A 9,882-nucleotide genomic window follows, 5' to 3' on the forward strand; every position below is an offset into this window, starting at 1 on the left:
GAGAATATCGCATCTAAACTTTTTCTTCAATTTGCTGATTGGCGCAAAATCAATGTGAGTTTTTATGTGTCATTCGCTAAAGCTCCACACTGATGAAGCAATAATGATAAATAAATTCTCATGATCCTCCATGCGAATTTATTAAAAGGAAAATCAATCATTTATTGTTGAAAATCTACAACACTCATTGACAGCAACTTAAGAGTATTTTTAATATCATGACAAAATTAATGTCATAATATTTGTAGAATTTTCTCGAAATTCGCTCTTTTGAAAACGATTTTTTATATGAGGAATAGGGAAATATCTGAAACCTAGAAGTAGGAAATCGATTCAATTTCAATATCCGACTGTAAATTCTATATCATATATACATATAATTACTAATATTTTGAAAAAACAAACCATCTTTATTAATTACAGGTTACATCTGTTTTTCCAATTATTTTCAATTGGTGAATTTGTTCCTCTTCTTCAAACCCAAATGGTAACCATTTATGGGAGTTAGTCCTAAAGCTTGTTTGTTCAATTTGAGACATACTTCAGTTCTCTGAATTGGAACTATTTCGAAGTTACACAACATCTTGAATAGTATTATTTTCATTTCCATTAAGGCGAATCTGTTTCCCAAGCAAAGTCTTGGACCTACTCCAAAAGGTAAATAGGCATAGGGGTTGATTGTTTTTTTATTTTCAGCAGAGAATCGTTCCGGATCGAATTTTTCAGGGTGCTCATAATTTCTAGGATCATAGTGTAATCCTATTATTGGTATTAATATCAACGAACCTGGCTCCAAGGTTAACGGTAGCTCATCTGGTTTCTCTGGTTGTATTGTATATTTTTTTGTACTAACTCTGTCTATTATTGTAAGAAAAGGCCACATCCTCAGTCCTTCTGTAAACATAATTATAATTTAGAGTTTTTATTACCAGGTTTTGAGGATTAATCATTGCATGAATTGTGCATTATTCCCATTTTACGCTCTTTTTCCGGATACGCATATGATATAATTTCCAGTCTGCTTTTGACATTCGACGCCATTGCTAAAAATAGAGAAATATTAGCTGTTGGAACAAGTTAGTGATGTGAAGACTTGAAACCGTGTACGTCGTACAACTGACAATATTGCTGCTGTAGCCCGTAGTGTTGTTGAAAACCTTGGTTTGTTGATTTTAGTAATTAGCCATTCTGCAAAAAACATGACACCGTATTTTGCATGAAGACTTAGGCATTAAGGCTTTTAAATTTCATTTTACACAAGAATTCAAGTCGGTCAATCACCAGCAACGTCGTTCGCTGATTGGACTTTTGAAATACATCAAAATGATCCGGATTTTCATCGAAAAAATCATCTTCAGTGATTAGGCACAATTTCAGCTAATGAGAAGAATTGTTGCATTTGTGGCTCGGAAAATCCAAGAATTATTGTTCAATATAGCCTCTCCATCTCCAACGTATCACTGTTTGGTACAGATAGAAGAAAACAGAAACAAGGCAAGGCAATTGCAAGGGAGACTGTACCCGCTGCTCAACCCTAAAAGTAACATTTCTCTAGAAAACAAGCTGAAGATAATAAAAATAGTGCTAATACATTACGTATGCAGGAGTTACCTAGTAAAATACGAAAGACAATAATAAGGATCAGCAAAGTACGCTAAATTCAATAATCAGAACAGCGGTTGGCGCCCCATGGTATACAGGGTCTTTCACGAGGAACCTCACCCATATTTATACGGGAAACTACTGAACGTATTTTCATGAAATTCAGCACTTATTAGTATTTCACGATGCTGATAGGATAGGATAGTAAAATCTAAAACATGGTTTAAGTAACAGTTCCTGAAAATTTCATCTTTTTGGCGTGAAGGGAAAAGAAATAGCTGAAAATTCAAGACGAAAAACAGTTTTTTGTGAATAACTCAGAAAATATCCACTTTAGGGCAGGGGTGTGATGCATACACTCACATTATTTTTTAACGTAGATTCAATATCTGCCATAAAAAAATGGGGTTCTAATTTGAAAAAATTGATTTTTCACGATTTTGTCATCCCTAACTTTGAAAGCGATTTTTTCACCCCATGTATCATGAATCGCGGTTTCGATTTTTGAAGTGGATACATCAATCTTACATCTTGAAAAATCCCAAAAATGAAAATTTTCCATCCAAAAACCTCGAAGTTATTCTTGTTTCAGTGGAGCTCTATTTTCGATTTTTTTTTCGAATTTTCCCGCTCAGAGAGAATTTTCCAACCAAAACTGAAAAATGTTACATCAAAATAACTTGAAATTTTCTAAGGAATCTATTTCTGCAATAAAAAAATGGTGTTCTAATTTGAAAAACGGAAGTTGACGTCATTTCCGGAAAAACCGGAGGTGCTCATGCCTTGAAAATATTTTAGATTTCATCAGCATCGTGAAATACTTATAAGTGCTGAATTTCATGAAAATACGTTCAGTAGTTTCCCGTATAAATATGGGTGAGGTTCCTCGTGAAAGACCCTGTAGAACCAACCAACATATCAGAGAAGAATTTAAAATTGAAACTATTGAGCAATTAGTCAACAAACAAAGAAAGAAGACAATAGAGACGCTGAAAGAGCACGAGAATAAGAAATCAAGAAAGATACTACAAATCAAAATGAGAATGACAGATAAGAGGAAATACCTCTCTCAAAGAACTAAATGAAAGAAAAAAGTGACATGAAGTAGGGAGGAAAGTCTCCCGATCAGACAACAGTAGAAAATAGGCGAAATAAATTAGAGGCTTATAAATGTAAATTCTGGACCTTAAACAAAAAAAAGATCTGAGAGAGCAAAATTTGAGGTTGAATTTTTAACTAAAAAACGGCCGAAGCACACATGCTGCTAGAAAGCCACTATAGTCTGGTAAAACCAAACTTTTTCTTGTTTTCATTGGTATAGTCAACAAAACAAACCAGTACCTATAGTTTAGTAGGATTGTGGAGATAGGATAGTAGAGTGTACTATTCCACATGTGCTATCTACTTTACTCTCCCCTGCACTATCTGAAGTACTCTACTGCCTTTAGCACAACCTGTATGCATTATTCTAGTAGGTACTTCTAGTATTTCTGGTACTACTAATTTCACCAATGTGAAAAAGGCTTAAATGGTCTAGTTTGTAACTCACAATTACGGAAATATTCGCCTGGACCCTTTTATGAGGGCCGTTTGGTATGCAAAAATATGATACTTACCAGATATAACCATATCCAAATAACTCATATTCAGGAGTTTTCCGTAAGATGGCATTTCATTATCTGCGAAATTTTCATCAATCTCATCAATCAACCTCTTTTGTATATCAGGATTCAATGCTAGCTGATGGGCTACAAAACACAACACATTTGAGATTGCTTCGAAACCGGCATTAAATGCGAAGAATGTTACTGCTGCTATGTCTGTTACCGATAGGTCATTTTTGATTTCCTCAGTTCTCCAATTCTTTTCTTTCACAACAGATCCGTCTTTTGTTGTTATTGTTTTTACTTCGTTCGCTTCAGTAGATTGGATGAGCTTTCCCACTAAATCTGGTTGAGTTATGTTTTGTGCTTTCCTGATTGATATCGTGTCTTTAATGAGTTTGACAAAGAAAGACTGAACTTCTTTTTCGGCCAATGGCAGACGGAAAAACTGAAAAGTTGTTAAATCAGTTAATTTTGATACTAAAGATCACAGTTGATTCTGAAATAAGTGCAAAAAGATAAAAAATAATGAATTTTCCGATTTCGATTAAGAGTTTTCAATTTACTCTGCATTAGCTGAAGAAATCGATATCTAATGAATAATGAAAAAAAATTACAATTCGCTATAGGAAGGTAAATTTTCAAATAATACTATCGTTATAATCAACGAACTGCTCGGCATAAATGATTAAAATAGCCAATTAGAAGTTTTAAAATCAGCTTTGAATTCGGTTAGAAATAGAAATTTGATGAGACAGTAGTACCATAGTATAAGGATATGGTATATACTATGGTTTCACCCAAACAAACCTAGTTTCCCCCCACTCTTCGTTTCGGAGATTTACACAGTGCGCTCACTTACCCACTGCGCTCTGTTACTCCGAATGACTCTACCTATATGTTTGAAAAATTGAAGAGATATTGAACTCACCGCAGAAATTCTTGGAGCTAATTGATAGAAAAGTATTGAATATTTTTTTCGATATCCACAAATATGTGTACCCTTCTTTGCCATCTCATAGAAAATGTTATTCTTGTCTTTCAAAGAATCTATTTCTACGCCATATATGTTTCTCGCTATCACATCATTTGAAAATCGGCTCAAAAGATCTTTCAACTCAACTTCTAAGATTGTTTGATCATTTTTCATGATACAATCCACCAACTTATCGGCATTATGCGATATCTGATTGAAAAACACTTTCATCTTGCTACTGGTGTATACAGGGCTCATAGTTGATCGGACATTCTTCCATTCTTCTCCTAGAAGTATTCAAATAAGAGTCCTACAAGTCTCATTACATTTATTGGAATTATGAGTTACATCATGTCAAAAAAAGGGATTTTTTCGTTTAGGATGGTTACTATATAACCGTTACGAACGATAGTAGTCCTACTACAAACCGTTGAGCAATAATAGTTGATCTACCTTATTTTGGGAAAGTTGTCTTACTTTAGGACTTGGTGATTTTCCACAGTTATAATTGTTTCGTTCTCTTCTTTGGTCGTCATGAATGTATGTAGGCTTGGTTAATCGATCGTCTAGAGGTATGATTCGATTACCTGGCATTTCGTCTTTTTCTCCGTGACTTTGTTGGATTTGTAATAATTAAACGCTTTTGAATTATTTACATCTATTTACAAAGCCACAATTATAAGTACAAACTCAGTATTGAGAAGATCTTAATTACGCCTTAATTACAAGTTTCTCACTACGGTACTGAATTTCGTCTTTAACTCGTTTGTTGATTACTCGAAACGTCTTGGATTATCACGTCTTCGTCGTACTTCAAGTTTTCGGTCGTCTCGTCTTTAACTTGTTCGCGACTCGTCTTAATCTAGTCCTCGAAACGTCTTTTCGTCTTACGTCTTAAGTTGACCGCCCGAACTTGAATCGTCTTCGACTTAAGTTAAACTGTACCGTCTGTACCCATCTTCGGTTTAATTTGAACTGTGCTCTCTGCCGATTGGAACTACCCTCTCTCGAATATAGACCTCCCTTCTCTCGGTTCGACCACACCCTTAGGGGAAGGTACCATCCCCTAGTCCAATAAGAGCTTTTGCCGTACCGCCTCCAAAGATCTTCGCGGATTCCTGGAAATAGAATATTCTCGAAGGAATAGAACCTGATACACAGATGTAACACATCTGGTACAACCGTCTTGTTCTCGAACTTTCCCAACCCCAGTAAAGTTTTACAACCGACATGACACATCTTCGACACCCCGATGAATTACACATCCTCTTTACATTATATGTACAATAACAATCCGTTCCCTGTAAATCAATCGAAACTGTCATGCCCTCGACACTAGAAGAAACTAATAGGTCTCCAAGCATCCGGTTGACCATCGCAATGAATTTACAGGGAACAATAACTGGATCCTACATGTATCTTATTGTGTTTTCTAAAATAAGTGTTGAGTCAAAGTAAAAAAATAATTGGACCCTTTTTGATTGGGGAAATAGAAGATACAGCAAGATGAACAAAATACACCGTTCATTTGTAATGAAAATTGAATAAATGATTTTTCAAAAGTTTGAAGAAAACCATCCAAGTGGAGATGCTCACAAATTCTCTGGATTATTGCGTCTCTCTGTTGATCAGTTTGAAAATGAGGCTATCAAGGTATCTGCTTTCTGATGTCTTATGAATTAGAAAAAATGTTCGGGGATCCGTGAAGATTTTTTTTCTAATTCTTATAATCCTTGAGATACTTTGAGAGAGCATCGAATTTGGGACATCCTGCACAGTTGTCTCTCCTCAGGTTATAAACCTGAACTGACTGAGTTACATTATTTAGAAACACTGAGCTTCAACACAAGGAATACCGAAACCGATCCTCCAATATGCGAACACACTATGCGTGTTCTCTACTGCTCGAGTGGAGTATCTTGCATTGGACTGAGTGCTTGAAGTCCATGACTGGTGAAAGCCAATCTTAATTTGTAGAGAATTAATAAAGAATGTAAAAATATCGCTTTTTCGGCTAGATTCAACTTTATTTGAAACAACACAATTGAAAAAGCATAATTTCTTTTAAAATACATGATTTACCTTTTATCGAGACTGAATTTCTCGTGAACAAATCATCAGTATGATCTGGTACTAAAGTCATCCGATTCACGAAATGGTCGAAATTTTTCACACACAGCTCCTTAACGAGATCCGGAGATTTCACAACTAGCAAGGGAGTGGTGAAAAAATAAACTCCGAAATACCTAAATCAGTATATCACAAGATTTAAATTTACAAGATGGTTTACTCTTACCTTTCATTAGAAAACAAATTGTATATACGATATACTTGCTCGGTCAAACTTTCTAAGCTTAGTAGAACCCAAAAGTTCTCTCCGAAAAAAGGTATCCCTTTTGATGCTTTCACATTTTTATATTTCCAGTAGTTGAACGGTTTTATGGCGAAAAAGTACGTCAATATTGCCAACAGTATGAGAAGTAGAATTGCCAACATCTGTAAAAAAAAAATATGAAAAATAGTAGGTAGGTACATGAATTCTGAAGCTTCAACGTCTTTGAACAAAGATGTATTTCTGCATGTAAATTTTTGTTTCGATCTCGGTTTCAATATAGGTACACAACACACCGGTGAAGTTAGAGGAAAGGACAATATCTCAAAGAAGCATGTAGTTCATTGTCTCTTGAACCCTTTGGCCTATGTTAGCAATTTTTCTTTCAGTTACAGCTCATTTACTTCCTTTTTTGTTCCAGAGGCGCACAACTTTGCTTCCGCCGTTTTTTCCATCTTTCTTGGGTTGAAAAAACTGGTCATCTTTTGAAGCGATCCACGAATCGATCCAATATTGTACTTCTTCATAAGACCGGAAGTACTGGTTAGCTAGGCTGTGTGCCATTGATCGAAACAAGTGATAGTCCGAGGGAGCACCGTCTGGAGAATTCGGCGAGTGAGATAGGACTTCTCATTTAAACGTTTCCAAGTATATCTTGACCACTTCCGCAATATAAAGGTCGAGCATTGTCAGGCTGTAAAATCACTTCATCATGTCTCTCGTTGTATTGTGGGTGTTTGTCTTTCAATGCTCGGCTCAAACGCATTAATTTCGTTCAATAACGATCGCCTGTGATTGTTTCATTCGGTTCTATCAACTCATAATACACTACGCCGAGCTGGTCCCACCAAATACTGAGCATGACCTTGGAACCGTGAATATTAGGTGTGGACGCGCGTAGACGTGGAAGCATGGCCGGGATATCCCCATGATTTTCTGCGCTTGGGATCAATTGGGAAAAATTACAGAACTCTGAATGGTTTCAGTGCACTGAAAAATTTAATCATTGTAGGTATTAAAGAATGACAATCATTAACTTGATTTCATTGATACAATGTAATTTTTTCTTAAAATAGCGAAATTTCCTTCTTTAACATATACCGCTATCCTATTCATTAATATCACATTCTACATAATATAGAAAATCTTTGTTCGTCATATGTATAAAGTCTGTACTTTATACATATATTATTATATATATTATTGATACAAAGTACAACCGATCGAATAATGAAACCAACATTGTAATGAATGAATTTCTACAGTACCTATTTATATTTCAGCTCATCGTTCGAAAAATGATAGCTGAATTCATCAATATAATTAACTTTCTCATGGAATTCACGTATAATTTTGGTTCAATATATCAATTGAAATCAACTTAGGTAAGGAGCTTTGTGATTCAATAATATTTGATGGACTTTATTATTCATTATGTTAGTAGTTAACATCTGAATAAATTATTATTATTATTAAAACATATATTTCTCGTTCAACTATGGTACCATATTGAGTGCTGTATTTTCTTTTTAAATTAAGAGATTTTAAATACAAGAGGAAATGTTCAGAAAAGATGAGGCAACATCTTAGTGTTTACTGCACAGGGTTCTGAATAAAACTGTACTTTTAATTTTGTTTGTTTATAACAAAAGACGAAGTAAATATAAATATTTCAGACGTTAAGTGATTATATTTGTTGTTTTTTCTGATGTGCAAACAAAGCCATGTTTTGATGAGTGTTATTTTGACTCTGCTCCATTGATAACAACGATATTGAAAATGATGAATTGAGTAAATTGAAATTTATTTGGTTCAGAAAAAACCGAAAAGAAAACAAATAATATGGAAACGTTAATTTTTGGAAATTAAATTGTGAATAATTGAAGATAACTGAACTTGCAAATTACGGAAAGCTTTTCCATGAAAGAAAAATATTTTAACATATCATTTATGCATGAATTGAAATTTTTCTGCACAGTACCTATACTTACCTCAACAATTATTTTGGATTATCGAGAACTATAACCCTTAAAAAACTAATGATATCAGAAAACTTCCACTCGTTTCACTGGTATAATGATTTTTTCATATCATTTATTTGATATATGTCATTATTGTGTTACATGATAGATTAATTGATTATTCCCATTTAGTTGTTTGCCATTACTGATCCTTCATTACAGAAATTATTGTTTTTAAGATATCAGTGACATTGTAGCCGACCCTTAATGACTTTAACTCATTTACTTCTTTACTACGGAAAAATCTATTCTTAAATGCTGATAATAATAGATATCATTCTCATAAATTTCTCTTAATTAGTTTAAATTATTCTATTTTCGGTAATTAACATGATTGTTAGTGATATTTTTTGTTGTTATAGTTATAAATTATACGGAGAATATTGAATATCTCTATCTATATATAAACAAAATGAAGTAGTGTAAGCTTCATCATTTATAACAGTTATGATTATAGCACAAGAATTGTTATGATCTTTGATTTCCTGAATTTATCTCCATCTCAATTAGTAGGGAACTGGAACAAGTTTTACGAAAATTCTGACAATTTGAGCAACCATCAAACAAATTATTAACTTAATTTAGCAAAAGGAAGTATGTATATGTCATTTTTCAAAAGTTGGCGGACTTTGACAATTGATGTTGAGTTAGAAGTAGGTATTCAATTAAGGCCTAGAAACCCTGGTGTGTCTAATTATACCTGTAAAACTTTGGGACAAAACGCGAGATTTTTGGCAACTGTTGAGTTGAAAGATCACTAGGGTTTCAGATGGCGCATATATCGTTTATCATAAACTGTAATCACAAACTGTACAGGGTATTAACAATAGGTACCTATACAAAAGAGTACCATTTCACGAAAAGTATCCTTATGCACTATTTAGAACTATTCCTTACGAACTAACTATTGGACTAAATGTAAAATGTAAGAAGGGGCATTCGAACAATTCTGAAGACCTTATAGCACTCAACGCAACAGGTAGTCTATTTCGAAATTTTATTAATAAAATCTAATCACACCAGGGTTTCTAGGCATCTTATAGCGTTTTCTGCTTGTTTCACTGGTGCGCACTAGTGCTGCACCGATCGAGTGTGTCGTTTTTCGCTTAAGTTTTTGGTGCAAACTATTTCAGTGTTAACGTTTTCTGCTTATGCCCTGGTGCGCCCTCAGTGCGCACCACTCTGTTATCTGTGGTGCGCACCTAGTTCACTTTTCCGACACTGGTTCTGGGAGTCGGTGCATCATTTCCAGTGCAAATATGGCGGATAACAATAAGATATTTACTTGATGTGCAGAGTTTTTAGAATCATCTTCATCTTCAAGTGATGATGAATTAGAATTTTTGA

The 9,882-nt window shown here is 34.3% G+C and overlaps 1 protein-coding gene across 4 annotated transcripts; it reads right to left on the reverse strand.

The window, feature by feature from the left end:
* Window positions 1-389: 389 nt before the first annotated feature.
* Window positions 390-8,753, reverse strand: LOC123673911 (cytochrome P450 9e2-like). 4 transcript variants are annotated; one of them, XM_045608672.1, is made up of 6 exons: window positions 8,506-8,751; window positions 6,479-6,678; window positions 6,265-6,428; window positions 4,138-4,469; window positions 3,219-3,654; window positions 390-894 (listed from the first exon to the last, which is right to left on the reverse strand). In XM_045608672.1, exons 2-6 carry the CDS (start codon window positions 6,676-6,678, stop codon window positions 449-451), a joined length of 1,578 nt encoding a protein of 525 aa, XP_045464628.1. In that variant the 5' UTR covers window positions 8,506-8,751; the 3' UTR covers window positions 390-448. The 4 variants fall into 4 exon arrangements, with proteins under 4 accessions (XP_045464628.1, XP_045464630.1, XP_045464629.1 ...); XM_045608673.1 differs by having other exon boundaries at window positions 856-1,043; window positions 8,506-8,753; XM_045608676.1 differs by lacking the exon at window positions 390-894 and adding an exon at window positions 1,112-1,534 and having other exon boundaries at window positions 8,506-8,752.
* Window positions 8,754-9,882: the final 1,129 nt, after the last annotated feature.

This window comes from Harmonia axyridis, chromosome 2, assembly GCF_914767665.1.
Source record: "Harmonia axyridis chromosome 2, icHarAxyr1.1, whole genome shotgun sequence".
Lineage (NCBI taxonomy): Eukaryota > Metazoa > Arthropoda > Insecta > Coleoptera > Coccinellidae > Harmonia > Harmonia axyridis.